The sequence below is a fragment of the Glycine soja genome, chromosome 14 (genome assembly GCF_004193775.1).
Source record: "Glycine soja cultivar W05 chromosome 14, ASM419377v2, whole genome shotgun sequence".
In the NCBI taxonomy this organism is placed as follows: domain Eukaryota; kingdom Viridiplantae; phylum Streptophyta; class Magnoliopsida; order Fabales; family Fabaceae; genus Glycine; species Glycine soja.
In genome coordinates, this window is record NC_041015.1 from 51204222 (window position 1) to 51220208 (window position 15987).

The following is a 15987-nucleotide window of genomic DNA, read 5'->3' on the forward strand; positions in this document are numbered from 1 at the left end:
TTCTTTTATATAAAAAAAAACACTATGTCCTATTTGGATAAAAAAATTTCATAAATATTTATAGAGAAACAAATTAAAATAATCAAACCTTCTTCATAAGTTAAGAAAAACTTCTATAAAAAAATTGGTATAGAGCATCTGAACAATTTTGTTTCAACTTTGTACGACCATTGATCTCATGTTCATTTATTTGGCTGATTGTTTTGCTAGTCTCACCTTTGAGACCATTTATCTAGGGAAACCTTACATTAAAATAAAGCAGATGTACGAGATGAAGGAAGAGCTGGGAAGAGGCAAATTTGGGGTGACTAATCTGTGTGTAGAGAAAGCCACAGGACGAGCGTATGCATGCAAATCCATAGCAAAGAAGAAGCCGCAAAAAGTGGAGGATGTTAGAAGAGAGGTCATGATTCTGCAGCATCTTTCAGAGCAGCATAACATAGTGGAATTCAAGGGAGCTTATGAGGACGGGAAGAACATGCACCTTGTCATGGAGCTATGCAGTGGGGAGGGAACTACTCGGAGCCTGAAGCCACCACAATCATCAGACAGATTGTGAATGTGGTTCACGTCTGCCATTTCATGGGTGTGATGCATCGAGACCTCAAGCCGGAGAATTTCTTGTTCGCCACCAAGTCGAGTGTTATGAATCAGCCCAAGGTGGAGTAATTCAGCACAGAGCAATCCAACACCGAAGAAGAAACAGCAGCAAACAAGGTGGAGACAGCCTGTTATGATTAGGAACAAGGAACAACAACAAAATGCAGCAGGTAGTGGAGTGAGCAAGGGCTGTCCTTCTGCGGCTGTGCAGTACAATTCCGTTGGGATTGCTTTTTCACTTTGGAATCTTCCTTTTGCTTTTCCTCCAAGGCAATATGCCACAACACCATTAGCTAAGTGATAGCAGACCAAGATCTTATATATAGCAAACAATGTATTCAAATGAAAAAAAGCAATATAATCAAAAGTTCCTTTCCTTAACCCCCTTTTTCTGGAGACACCTAGGTCTCGAAAGCTAGGATCCTTATGAGCAGAATTTCTGCTCATAACATTGAGGATGCCCCATTGAAACTCACGGATTTTGAATCCCAACAACTGCTGCAGCTGCCAGTGCACTCTTTAACGTATGGTAGATCATAAAATGTGACAAGCCTTATTTATGATTCAGAAACTAAAGTAATGTCCGCCACTTGATCAAATGAGAAATGTCAAACACATGATAGTCCGAACACTTTTTTAGACACATTTTCTACATCATTGGCAAAAATATATTAGTGTTCTTGTAGCTAGATCGTGTGTGGAGAACAGGAAACCTAACCCAAAAGCATTTAGTGTGAAGTGTAACTTGTCTCTCCTAAGTCAAGTGTTGGAGGTTATATGAACATACGCAGGTGGTTATAGTTAGATCGAGCTCTGGATCTTGTGACGTGCTCGTGAAATCGTGTTATGACCGAACAGTCAAACTCTGGATCTTGTTTTTGCTTTATTTTTGTTGATTAATGACCTTATATATCAATGAATTGGTCAACTTCAGAAACCGAAAAAGGCATGTTTGATGCTATTTTGGAAGGAATGTTAGATATGGACAACGAGCCATGGCCCTCTATTTCAGAATCTGCAAAAGATTTGGTTAGAAAAATGCTGACTTGTGACCCTAAGGAATGCATTACAACTGCTGATGCCCTTGGTAACTATTTTCACCCATTTGCATTCTGATAGTTTAACTACTGATTGATGCTGTCATCACCCCATTCCATATTTTTCGAACACCCTTGGTTGAAGGAAGGTGGTGAAGCATCAGACAAGCATCCAGACAGTGCTGTTTTAATTAGGATGAAATGGTTTAGAGCAATGAACCAGATGAAGAAGCTTGCTTTGAAGGTCTGTCAAAATTTTATCTGTGCATAAAAATTGAATCTGATATGTATTCAAATTTCACGCAAAATGTCAACTAGTCTTAGTTTTGGTTGAGTAGGTGGAAAGTTAAGTGAAAATTTTGGAATAAAAATCGTGTTACACTTGCTTGGTAAGACACATATAAGGAGGTAGAGAATAATATATACCAGACTAATAGATTGTCTATTTTGTTAACATGGAGGGTAGTAGCAGAAAATCTTTCAAAGGAAGAAACAAAGGGCCTGAGACATATGTTCAACTTCATCTATAGCAGCTTCATCTCCCATCTGATGTTCAGTTGTCACTTCTCTAAGTTCATCTCTTGTTATGTAACTATCCCAAATGGAAACAAAATGTAAGTTAAGCAAGGATGGAATAAGATTTACAACTTAAAAACAAATGAAAATCTAGTTTTATATGCATGAAGCTTACCAAATTCGGCTTCTTTTCAAGTTCTGTATAACTTGTCAACAAGTGATTCTGATTTTATGTTGCTAAACTCATTACTTAACCTATCTGTATGTACTATGATTAAGCAATATATATAAGGAGGATCAAATAAATGAACTGAAGACTGACCCGTTGTCATCCTTGTCAAATAAATGAACTGAAGACTGACCCGTTGTCATCCTTGTTTACAGTATATATAAGGATGATCAAATAAATAAACTGAAGACTGACCCGTTGTCATCCTTGTCAAATAAATGAACTGAAAACTGACCCGTTGTCATCCTTTTCATCCTTGTTTAAGGCTTTTCAACACTTGGACAAGGATGACAACATACAGATAGGTCAAGTAATGAGTTTAGCAACATAAAATCAGAATCACTTGTTGGCAAGTTATACAAAACTTGAAAAAAAGCCGAATTTGGTAAACTCCATGCATATAAAACTAGATTTTCATTTATTTTTAAGTTATAAATCTTATTCCATCCTTGCTTAACTGAAATTCGGTTTCCATTTGGGATAGTTACATAACAAGAGATGAACTTAGAGAAGTGACAACTGAACAACCATATGCGATATGAAGCTGATAACAGTAACAACACAAAGGACACCACGGGCCTTATAATAGAAACAAGCCACAACAATAGCAAACCAAAGAGACATTCAGTAAAGCCCAATTACCTTCAAGACTATGTGTGAGGAGCAGAAGTCTGATTTTCCAAGCTGCAACAGCTGTAAGCTAATTCCACAAAGTAGTTAATTCTTCTAAGTTGTAATCAAATTCTGTTATAACAGATTGCATTCTGTTAGAAGAATCTTCTATAAATATGTAAATAATTGGATTAAATGAGGAATGAAAAACACTTATCTCAATTAGCCTATTCTTTCATTTTAATCTCTTACTTCAATCCTCTCTAGTTCTCCTACTCTTCCCCTCCTGCTTCACCAGATAATCTTCTTAATTTCCATTTAAAAATATGAATGGTAGTGAATTATTGGTTTATATATATCCACATATTTCTTGTTTTTGCTTTGTTTGTTTGTCCCCATATATCACCTCAAGATTCCTTCCATTTGGTGTGGTTATAGTCTCCTTGAAAGTGAAATTTGGTGACAGCATTGGATTAAGTGATGAGGAATTTCAATTTAAACTTGTGCTTGTGAAATTGCACTATCACAATCTGTTAAATATTTCTTTATTTTCTTATATCTTGCTTCTATATGGAGAGACACCAGGGTTAGGTTATTTTGTATGTGAGCTATCTCTCTCTTCTTATATATATATATATATATATATATATCATTCAAAAAGCAATAAAGTTTAAGCTCAAAGTGAGACAACTTTTACTCACTAAAGTATCAAAAGCTTCAACTTGATATTAGAGCCAGATTCACGTCCGCGCCGCCGTCTGCCAAGGAAAAAAGGAGTTTGACACAGGGGTGTGTAGTGAAACAATATCATAAAAAACTAACCATTCCTATAAATTAAACAATACAAATTCTATCCACAATAAGCATGTTACCTAAGTCACCTAATAACAAAAACAAAACTCATTATGGATAGAATTTTTGTTGCTTAATTTATAGAAATGATTGACTTTCTATGATATTCCTCCACTACACACCCTTGTTCATGGAACTGTCCAATCCCCTTTTTTCCTTGACTGATAGAATTCAATGTGAAAAGCATACTTTACCGGTAACATTTCTATTTCATCCATAAAAATAAAGTCATAAGTATACTTAAGATGAAGATGTGATAGTTGATAATATGACATGATTCATCATTAATTTCAATAGGATTAGATTGATGCAAAATCAGTCGCATATGGTGACTCTATATGTTAGCGTAGTAGACCCAAGAGAATCAGCCTTAGCCTTGGTCTCAGTCCATGTGTTTGCAGCCCATCATCAAAGATTAGATGCTCGTAAACAAAACTTTATAGAAGCTGATGCATTGCAAAGACAGATAATCGATGTAGGATATATCGGTTAATATGTAGTTTTTCAATTCATTATATCTATGCTTCTAACCCTTGGTATTTCCTTCCTACTTGTTTGCTTATTTAAGCTAATTCCTATTAAAAATCAAGAAAGAAAATAGAGGATTTGATTAAGATAATGCTGCTCAAACAAAAACTAATGGTAGAATATTAAATTGTTGTGAAAACTGTTAATAAACTCTAGAAACAAAACAGGGGGATTGATGCATCAGGTGCAATGCCATATGGCTAGGAAGCTAAGACGGAATTTACAAAAATTGTTCAAGACAGACATTTGTGGATCCGTGTTTATGAGAAATATGAATATGATCGCTTTGTAGGTGATGTATATTATCATGTCATTTTTTTACATGTATACATTCATTTTAAATATACATTTTATTATTCTTATTTTAAATGAATGAATACCTGTACAAAAATGACATGATAATATACAATATCTACAAAGCGATCATAGTCATCTTTCTCATAAACACGAATTCACAAATGTCTGTCTTGAACAATCTTTGTAAGTTTCATCTTAGCTTTCTAGCCATATGACGTTGCATCTTGTGCATCAATTCTCCTGTTTTGTTTCTAATTTCTAGAGTTCATTAACAGCTTTCACAACAACTTAAGACTCAAACACTAGTTCTTGTTTGAACATTATCTTAATCGAATCATGTATTTTCTAGTTAGGATTTCTTGGTTTTTAATAGGAATCGACTTAAATAAGTAAACAATTAGAAGGAAAATACCAAGGGTTAGAAACATAAATATAATGAGTTTGAAAAACTATATATTACCGATATCCTAAATCGATAATCTGTCTGTGTAATGCATCAGTTTCTATAAAATTTCTTTATTTACGCGCAGCTAATCTTCGACGATGGGCTGCAAGCACATAGATTAAGACCAATGCTGATTCTCTTGGGTTTACTATGCTAACATATACGATTAAAGAGTCACCATCTACGACTATCCTTGCAGCAACCTAGTCCCATTGAGATTAATGATTAATCACATCATGTTGTCAATCATCACATTTTCAGTTCAAGTATACTTATGACTTTATTTCTATGAATGAAATGAAAATATTATCGACAAAATGTACATTTCACATTGAATCCCATCATCCAAGAAAAAAGGGGGTTGGACACAGGTGTGTGTAGTGGAGAAATATCATAGAAAGCCAACCATTCCTATAGATTAAGCAACACAAATTTCATCCACGATGAGCATGTTACCTAATAACAAAAACAAAGTTCATTATGGATGGGATTTGTGTTACTTAATTTATAGGGATGGTTGAATTTCTATGAAATTCCTCCACTACACACCCCTGTTCATGGAACTGCCCAACCCCCTTTTTTCTTTGGTTGATGGAGTTCAACGTGAAATGCACAAAAATAAAGTCATAAAGTATACTTAATTGAAAATACAATAGTTGACAACATGACATGATTCATCTCAATGGGATAAGGTTGATGCAAAGACAGTCGAAGATGGTGACTCTTTAACTGTATATGTTAGCATAGTAGACCCAAGAGAATCAGCCTTGATCCTAGTCCATGTATTTGCTCAAAGATTAGATGCGCGTAAACAAAGAAATTTTATAGAAGCTGATGCATTGCACAGACAGATTATCGATTCAGGACATCGGTTAGTCTGTAGTTTCCCAATTCATTATATCTATGCTTTTAACCCTCGATATTTTCCTTCTAATTGTTTTTTTTTTTTGAAGGGCCACAAAATATTATATATATATAAAATCAAAGAAACACAGCAGCACCAGAGGTACTGCTGGTGAAAGATACATCTGAGAGCATAAGAAAATAAAAGCCCATCAAAATAAAACTGAGAAACTCAGATACACCCTTCCCATACATAACTGAAGAAATTCAGTTAACCAAAGTAACGCACTATATTGGACGACCAGTAATTAAAGGAGTCACTAAAGTGCCTGTCTCTGGTTTTTAGCCAAGACCATAACAGGAATAGGGAATCTTCCATCACTTTTGGAGGATCGAAACTCTTGCCTTGGAAGACCAAAGAATTCCTATGCTGCCATATTGTGGATGTTAAAGCAATCCACCAACAACGCCGGCGAGTTTGGTTAGTGGCAGTTCCAAAGCCTTCACAGAATTGAATGAAATGATCTGCTGGGGATGCTGCTAAGGGACCATCCATCTTAATCCACCTCATAGACTCCCACCATAATACAGTAGTGACTTTACAATGGAAAAACAGGTGACCAACCTCCTCTTGATGAGAGCTACATAAAGGGCATGTTTGATCTGGGGTGGATACGTTTCTTTTTAAAAGATTGTATCTAGTGGGTAACCTGTTTTTTAAAATTCTCCAAGCGAAAACTGCAGCTCTTGGGGGGATGTTAAGTCTCCAAAACGAATTGTAGATATTTGGCTGAGGAATATCTCTGTTAGCAGCAATTAGCAGTCTGTAGGCTGACTTAGAAGAGTAAATGCCCGAAGAATCTGCTGACCAACGCAAGGAATCCTTCACCTGAGGTTGGATCTGGACATTACTGATCAGCTCCATGAAAGTCACAGCTTCTGCATGTTCATGATCAAAGAGGTTTCTTCTCCATTTTAAATCCCAACGCCATGTACCATTGGATAAGCTACCCATATCGCAAATCTTACTATTCTGCTGTCTGCTGATGAGGAACATCTGATTAAACTGCTGATCCAAGTTAGAACCAGTCCCCAACCATTTGTCCTTCCAGAAATTAATTAAACTCCCATCCCCTACCCTTCCACTCCATGTGCTGGATAATAGGGCTAAATTCAGGCTGCTTAACTAGCTTTCTGAGGTCCTTCCACCATTGAGAATGCCAAGGCCTATCTCTGCCATTGATTAGATCTGTCCAGCCCCCGTATTTGGATGATAAGGTTCGAACCCAAAGCTGATCTTGGTTAGAAGATAGGTCCCAAATCCATCTTCCCAACAAGGCTGCATTGAATTTCTTAATATCCTTGATTCCAAGGCCTCCAAACTCCTTGGGGAGACATATCTTGTTCCAATTTACCCACGCTATTTTCTTATGATCAGAATCTCCCCCCCATAGAAAGTTCCTTTGCAAGGAAATCACTCTTCGGGCCACCTTATGGGGAATTTTGAAAAAAGACAGGAGATATATAGGAAGAGCAGTGAGGACAGAATTAATCGAAGAGACCTTCCCAGCCATAGATAGAAATCTCTGATTCCACTTAGACAGCTTTGATTCAAATTTTTTAATGAGAGGTTCCCACACCATCCAACTAGAATGCTTAGCCCCTAAAGGGATCCCCAGGTACAAAAAAGGGGTCTCCATGGTTCTGCAATTAAGGAACCGAGCAGCCTCTTGAACCCAATTGGATTGAGCCCTGAAAATACCAACACTGCTTTTGGAGAAGTTAATCTTCAGCCCTGATGCCAATTCAAATCCTCTAAGCATTGTCTTCATAGCAATTACATTATCCCAAGTAGCTTCTCCCACAAAAATGGTATCATCCGCATATTGTAGAAAATCCTAGCCAAGAAATATAGGATTTGATTAAAGTAATACTCTAACAAGAACTAATGCTAGAGTGTTAAGTTGCTGTGGAAGCTGTTAATGAACTAAAAATAAAACATGAAAAATTGATGCACAAGATACAATGTCATAAACTAGAAAGTTAAGACGAAACTTAAAAAGATTGTTCAAGACAGACATTTATTCTCAAATGTCTACCTGAACAATCTTTGTAAGTTCCGTCTTAGCTTCCTAACCATATGACATTGCACCTGGTGTATCAATTCTCCAGTTTTGTTTCTAAAGTTCATTAACAGTTTTCACAATAACTTAACATTCTAATACTAGTTCTTGTTTGAGCATTACCTTAAAAAATTAACTTTTAATAGGAATCACCTTAAATAAACAAACAATCAGAAATAAAATATCGATGATTAAAAGCATAGATATGATGAATTGAAAAATTACAGACTAACCGATATCCTGACTCGATAATCTGTCTGTGCAATGTATAAGCTTCTGTAAAGTTCATTTATTTACGCGCATCTAATCTTCGACGATGGGCTGCAAGCACATGGACTGAGACCAAGACTGATTTTCTTGGATTTACTACGCTAACATACACGATTAAAGATTTATCATCTGTGACTACCTTTGCATCAACCTAATCCCATTGAGATTAATGATGAACCATGTCATGTTGTCAACTATCCTATTTTCAGCTCAAATATACCTATGACTTTATTTTTATAGAGAATGAAAATGTTACCCGCAAAGGTGCATTTCACATTGAACTCAATCAGTCAAGAAAAAAGGGGGGTGTAGTGGAAGAATTTCATAGAAAATTAACTATTCTTATAAATTAAGCAACACAAATCTCATTCACGATGAGCATGTTACTTAAGTCACCTAATAACAAAAATATACCCATTGTGAATGAAATTTGTGTTGCTTAATTTATAGAGATAGTTGACTTTCTATGATATTTCTCTACTACACACCCTTGTTCATGCAATTACTCATTCCCTTTTTTCTTGGCTGGTGGAGTTCAATATGAAATACACACTTTTCGATAATATTTTCATTCCATCCATAAAAATAAAGTTATAAGTATACTTGAACTGAAAATGTGATAATTAACATGACATGATTCATCATTAATCTCAATGGGACTAGGTTAATGCAAAGGCAGTCACAGATAATGATTCTTTAACCGTATATGTTAGCATAGTAGACCCAAGAAAATCAGCCTTGATCCCAGTCCATGTACTTGCAGCCTGTCGTCGAAGATTAGATGCGCCTAAACAAAGGAACTTTATAGAAGCTAATGCATTGCACAGACATATTATCGATTCTTGGTATTTCTCTTTTAATTGTTTGCTTATTTAAGACAATTCTTATTAAAAATCAGGAAATCATAATCAGGAAATATATGATTCAATTAAGATAATGCTCTAACGAGAACTAGTGTTAGAGTGTCAATTTGTTATGGAAACTGTTAATGAACTCTAGAAACAAAATAGAAAAATTAATGCATAAGGGAAATTGATGCACAAGGTGCACTGCCATATGGCTAAGAAGCTAAGACGAAACTTACAAAGATTGTTCAAGATATATATTTGTGGATCCGTATTTACGAGAAAGATAACTATGATCACTTTGTAGGTGATGTATATTGTCATGTCATTTTTGTATAAGTATTCATCCATTTCAAGTATACATTTTGTTATTCTCTTTGTGTATACATTAATATATATACTTGAAATGACAAAATATATACTTGAAATCAATGAATACCTATACAAAAATGACATGACAATATACATCATCTATAAAGCGATCATAGTCATCTTTCTTATGAACACGAATTCTCAAATATCTGTCTTGAACAATCTTTGTAAGTTCCGTCTTAACTTCCTAACCATATGACATTGTACCTGATACATCAATTCTCCTATTTTGTTTCTAGAGTTCATTAACAACTTTCACAACAACTTAACACTATAACACTAGTTCTTGTTTGAACATTATCTTAATCGAATCCTATATTTCCTGGTTAAAAAAATATAGATATAATAAAAAGAAAAACAAGACTAATCGATATCCTGACTCGATAATCTGTCTGTGCAATGCATCAGCTTCTATAAAGTTTCTTTGTTTACGCACATCTAATCTTCAACGAGGGGCTAGGCTGATTCTCTTGGGTTTACTACGTAAACATACACGGTTAAAAAATCACTATCTGTTACTGTCTTTGCATCAACCTAATCCCATTGAAATTAATGATGAATCATGTCATGTTGTCAACTATCCTATTTTCAGCTCAAGTATACTTATAACTTTACCTTTATGGATGGAATGAAAATGTTATCGACAAAATGTGCATTTCACATTGAATTCCATCAGCCAAGGAAAAAGGGAGTTGGGCACAGGGGTCGTGCAACAAATATATATATAAACCAATAATTTACACTACCATTCATATTTTTAAACAGAAGTTAAGAAGATTACCTGGTGAAACAGAAGGAAAAGTAAGAGAGCGAGAGAGAAGAAACAGACATAGTATTGATCGGAACATCATCATTTTCTTCACCTCCTTAGCACGGATGGAGAAGAAAGAAAAGGTTATGTGAAAATATGTGCAAATGTGCTACGAACGAACGAACGCACGCACATCCAGAATTTCAAGTAACCTTTCCTTTCTCCCCATCCTCCTTCACTCTTGTTTTCCCACTCTGCACTTTGCACTCTGCTGAAAGAGGTCCGATCAATAATACAGAGTAGAGTAGCGTTTGTAGCACATTTCCAAATTTTCTCGTAATATTTCCTTTCTTTCCCATCCGTTCTTTATCAACTTCAGTCTCGCTTTCCCATTCTGCACTCTTGTGAAGGAATTCTGATCAATAGTAGTATAGAGACGTTCGTAGCACATTTTCACGTAACCTTTCCTTTCTTGTAAGACACCCCAAACCCATCTTCCTCAGCCTCCACCACCCCCAATTCCACCTGTACCCCCTTCACAACCCCATCCCTTCCTCCATTATTGCCCCCTCCTGGTCGCCCTGCTCCTCCGACAATGAAGCGCCTTTCTCCGGAAGAGATCACTCTCCGACGGGAACATGATCTTTGCTTCAATTGCGATGAGAAATTCCATAAAGGTCATCGTTGTGGCTCTAGGATTTTTCTTCTAATTGCAGAAGATGAAGACCCCTCTTTGCCTGATATAGCGCTACCTGACCCGCTACCTGACCCATTACCCGACCCACCCGATAAATCAGATATGACTTGAGCCCAGCCCAAATTAGCCTGAACTCATTGGCAGGTATTTTAGCTCGAGAGACACTGCGTTTAATGGGTACGATCTCCGACCGTCGTGTCGTGGTGCTGGTGGACGGTGACAGCACCCACAATTTCATGTAGGTGACTCAACTACAATTGCCTTGTTGTGAGACCTCCCCGCTACACGTCATGGTGGGAAATGACCAGCATCTTCAGTGCACACATGTTTGCAAAACCATCCCCCTCACATTCAATCTGCCCAATTGCTGGTTGACCTCCACGTATTATCCACGCCAACGTGGATTTAGGTGTTCAGTGGCTCAAATCCTTGGGTCCCGTCCTCATGAACTATAACACCTTACGCATGCAATTCTTTCATGATGGGCGTCTGGTTGAACTTGTCGACGACGATGCATCCACCTTCAACCTGTTGACTCCTAAATTTTGCCGCCTATCTCGTACACAAAGGACTAGCCTATATTGCCATATATCCATCATCCCTGAGGAAATAGAAACCACTCAGAACCTTCCTTCCACCATCCTCGACCTCCTCTCTAAGTTCCATTTCTTGTTCAACCCACATGACACCTTGCCACCTGAGCGAACCACAGACCACCATATCCACCTGCTCCCTCAATCCACCCCCGTCAATGTCCACCCGTACCGTTATCTACACTTTCAGAAGTGTGAAATTGAGCTTCAAGTAGAAATGATGTTGCAAAAGGGCTTAATCCAACCAAGCACTAGCCCCTTTCCCATCCCTACGATAGATGAGCTCCTTGATGAGCTAGGAGGTGCAACATGTTTTTTAAAACTTGACCTTCTGCAAGGCTACCACCAGATACGCATGCATTCGACTGATATGCCCAAAACAGCTTTTCACACTCACCATGGTCATTACAAATTCAGAGTAATGCCATTTGGGTTGTGCAACACGCCATCCTCCTTCCAAGCTACAATGAACAAAATTTTTCAGCCTTATCTACATCAATTTGTCATCTTTTTCTTTGATGACATACTGATTTACAGTGCCTCATTCACAGATCACCTTCATTTGGAACTAACCTTTCAAGTGTTGTCTACCAATCAATTTTTTTTGAAAATGACCAAATGTTTCTTTGCTCAAAGTCAGGTTAAGTATCTTGGTCATCTCGTATCACACAAGGGAGTGGAACCTCTAACTTCAAAAATTGATGCCATACAACAGTGGCCAACTCCACCAACAACCAGGGTTGAGCGCAGTTTCTTGGGACTTACGGGATTTTACCACAGATTCATTCGCGGCTACGCATCAATGGCGGCACCGCTGGTCCACCCTCAATAACTTCTTTGAAGAACAAGGGGTTATTATGCTCATTGAAACTACACCTATACAATTACTACAACTTAACTCAAGGAAAATGCGAAAAGAAATTCAGATCCAACAATTACCCTTACTAACTTCTATCCTCACTCAATCTTCATAGTGAAACATGTGTCCACCAACACAAATATTTCAGGCACATCACGTAAGCCACCTCATTCCTATTTCCTAAACTTCAAATTCTCATGCACCTCAGCAGAGGCATCTTGAGTATAAGAATATGTATGAAGACAAAGAAGAACCACACAATAATAGGTGGAGAATACACAGAAAAAAAAAAAAAAGACCAACTACCAATCTTCCTACTGGTACAAATTAACAGATATGTGAATAAGGGTTTAGGCTGTTTTGCTGCACCATTCATGCAAAGGGTTTTGAAACAGTACTGCTAACTTAACTGAAAAGTAAGTGGATGCCATTCTAATTAATAAGGCGACAGACACAGTGAACCACAATATACTTGTAATAAAGAAAATGAAATTAACAGAACAAGAGAACATACAAAGACAAGGTTCAGAACAACAAGCAAGTAAATCAGTATGCCAATCTTCCCGGTGATATGAACCTCCAGTTGATAGCAGATCCTTTTCTGAAACTGATGATCTGGTTGAAACCAGGCAAATGAAGCATCAGACTCAATTCAATATAAGTAATATTTAAGGTAAAAACAGTAATAGCTAAGGAAAAACATATGAAATCTGGTCAAGTGTGATAAGATTACCTTGATGCAGAATGAGTGTCATTCTTAGAGGTCAGATATGTAATGCTCAAAATTCATTTAACTACTATAAATTATAATGTTGGTCAAGTAGTTTTCCTGAGATCACCCAAAACACATGAAATCTGGACAAGTGAGATAAGATTACCCAGATGCGGAATGAGTGTCATTCTTTTTGTGGATTTTTTCATCGGAAGAATGAGCTTTGTCACCATTGGCATCAGAATCACTGTGGTCACTATACTCTACTGTCTTGTGATTTTTTTTTTAGAATCATAAAGAGCTGCAACTTCTGTGACATCTAGCAAATGTTGAATGAATTCATACTGATGTAAATCCATATTTGCTTGTGAATGTTGTAGCTCTACTTGAAGTTTTTCATTTTCTTTTTTAAGTGCTTCGGTGAAAGAAAAGTTGGGGTAAGAACAGGAAAGAGTTTTCTTCAGCACCACAGCATCAGCTTAACACTCTGCACCTTTTGCTCTTCATCTTCTAATGTATACTCACATCGATCCTTTTCAATAACTTCAAGTCTCTCCTGAATCTTTCAAATAAGCAAGTGATTGTTAACAGTATTCAGACCAAATTTATGAACACAAATGTCCATCAAAGTTACAATAAAAAGTAGATGCCAGAGTTCATTTTTTACCTTTGATTATGCAAATAACATTGGCATCTCAAGCCTTTGAAATCTTCCCCTGCATGGCGTTCTCTTTACTCAGAAACAACACTGCCTTTCAAGATATTGGCGCTGCAGTGCAACACAAAAAAAATTGCAAGTCAAGCAGCTGAAAAAAAAGAAATGCAAAATACTGTTGCCAAAAAAATTTGAGAGTGTGAATGACTCTTAATCTCTTATTCATTCACTTCTATAAACCGCAATTTTCACCCATTTCACAAAAAAACCTGTTCAGATTAATCACTATTTTTTTTGTCTTGCTTAGGAAAATGAAAAACAGTATCTTGGGTGTTGTCAGTTAAGAAACCTGTTAGAATATTCAAGGCTTCACGCTCACAATGCATAACGAAATGCAAGGCTTATGCTTTAAACAAAAAGAGAAAAAATCATTAAAAGAAGGAAGAAAAAAAGACACACGCTACACAACTACGTCAAAATCAGAAGGGAAAAAAAGGAACATAGAGTTCAAGTAATTGCAGGTATTGCTTTCCGTGGAGGACCTTTTGTTGTTGTGTAGTAAGAAAGAAAAAAACCAGAAACGTGCCCTGAGAAACTGTTTCTTTCTCTCTCTCTCTCTGTTGTTGGTTTTATGGCTTACAGTTACGGTTCTTTGTTGCTTTGTGGTGTTGGCCTCCATCACATTTGTGAATGTAATAGCATGTTTGAAAACTCGTTGAGGATGGATAAATCACATTTGAGACATGGAAGTTATAAATATTAGTTTCTAAAAATCACGTTCGAAATGGGAAACCAAGCATACTGTAAGTGCTTCTGTTCTGTGTGTTGTCATCGCAACACAATTACCTAAGTGTTTTTTTCATAAAACAAAGGAATGCCAGAGTTAATTGACATAATAAAGAGTAAACCTGATATTAAAACATACAAATATTGAACACACAGGCCATCTACAGCAATTTACCATGGTAGTGATTTTCATTAGAGACAATCCAAGTAAAATCTAATGTGCAGAGACAGCCATAGACCAAAGCAATCATCATGAGAAATTATGTAGCCACAATTTTCCCGAACCAACATAAAACATGCTACAATCAATCATGGATAAAGTAAAGAAGAAAAAAAAATACTCTTCTCTGATGCAAATTTGCCAAAGCAAGATAAATGCATATATCCTGAAATTCATAAAGAAATAATTCTTTGTTTAATTTAGAAGATTGTGTTGTATGCCAAAAGAACCTTGCCTTGTGTACCAAAAGAACCAAAAAACTCAATTTTAGAATCAATTTTACAATCCATGTCACACAAATACATCAGTACAACAATACAAATTTCAACGAACCCTACACAAGTTCCTAGCCTCTAAAGTCACACTGGGGCCTCATTTATCCCAAATGATTCTTGCGGTTCCACAAGCACAGTGTAAAAATCTGGTTCCTACTCCACTCTCGTTACCCAACACCAACGTATTAAACAAACAACATCAAAAGAAAATCCCAAGTTTCAAGAAATGAAACATTACATAACAATAATCGAATACAAACCAAACCTTCAGGCCACAACAACACATAAACCCTAACAAACACCGAAACCCCCAATCGCAAAAACCCTAATCCCTAACCATCAAAAGAAGCCAAAAAAAAAAAAGAAAAAGAAATAAAGAAGAGAAACCCTCACCAGAATGAGATCAAAGAGGGTGGCCTGATCAACCTTGACGAAATCAGCGTCCCAAGCCTTGAGTTCATCCTCACTGGGCTTCTCATCAGCGCAATTGGCCTCAACGTGCTTCTTGCAATAGTCGATAACCTTGGCCAGAATCTTGCTGGTAACATTGGGGAGAGGAATTCCGCTGTCGGCGCAGTTGTCCTCGATCATGAGCTTGATCGTCTGGGACTCCACCGCCACCGCCACCGCCTCCTCCACCTCGAAGGTCTCGCCGTCCGAACTCTTCAGTGTGATCTTCTTCGTCGAAGCCATCTCAATCTCTCTCAAAAAAGAACTCTTCTCCCTCAAAAAAGAACTCTTCTTTTGATTCTGTGCTTTTCGCTTTCTCGAGTGAGTAAATGATTTTTGTTTTTTGAGGTATCAGGTGTGTGCCTGGTTTCTCGTTATTTATAGCCTAGCTGGAACTCGAGCCTTCACTGTATAGCGTTT

At 37.0% G+C, this 15987-nt stretch overlaps 1 protein-coding gene and 1 pseudogene across 4 annotated transcripts; one reads left to right on the top strand and one right to left on the bottom strand.

Annotated features, from left to right (window-relative positions):
• The first annotated feature begins 86 nt into the window (after positions 1-86).
• LOC114383061 lies at positions 87-705 on the top strand (annotated as a pseudogene). The gene has a single exon (XR_003660392.1). The product of XR_003660392.1 is annotated as a calcium-dependent protein kinase 29-like (transcript).
• LOC114383062 (SKP1-like protein 1A) lies at positions 97-15929 on the bottom strand. 3 transcript variants are annotated; one of them, XM_028342652.1, is made up of 5 exons: positions 15511-15926; positions 13849-13950; positions 13203-13737; positions 3696-13084; positions 97-3126 (listed from the first exon to the last, which is right to left on the bottom strand). In XM_028342652.1, exons 1-2 carry the CDS (start codon positions 15808-15810, stop codon positions 13918-13920), a joined length of 333 nt encoding a protein of 110 aa, XP_028198453.1. In that variant the 5' UTR covers positions 15811-15926; the 3' UTR covers positions 97-3126; positions 3696-13084; positions 13203-13737; positions 13849-13917. The 3 variants fall into 3 exon arrangements, with proteins under 3 accessions (XP_028198453.1, XP_028198451.1, XP_028198454.1); XM_028342650.1 differs by having other exon boundaries at positions 13203-13743; XM_028342653.1 differs by lacking the exons at positions 13203-13737; positions 13849-13950 and having other exon boundaries at positions 3696-3752; positions 15511-15929.
• Positions 15930-15987: the final 58 nt, after the last annotated feature.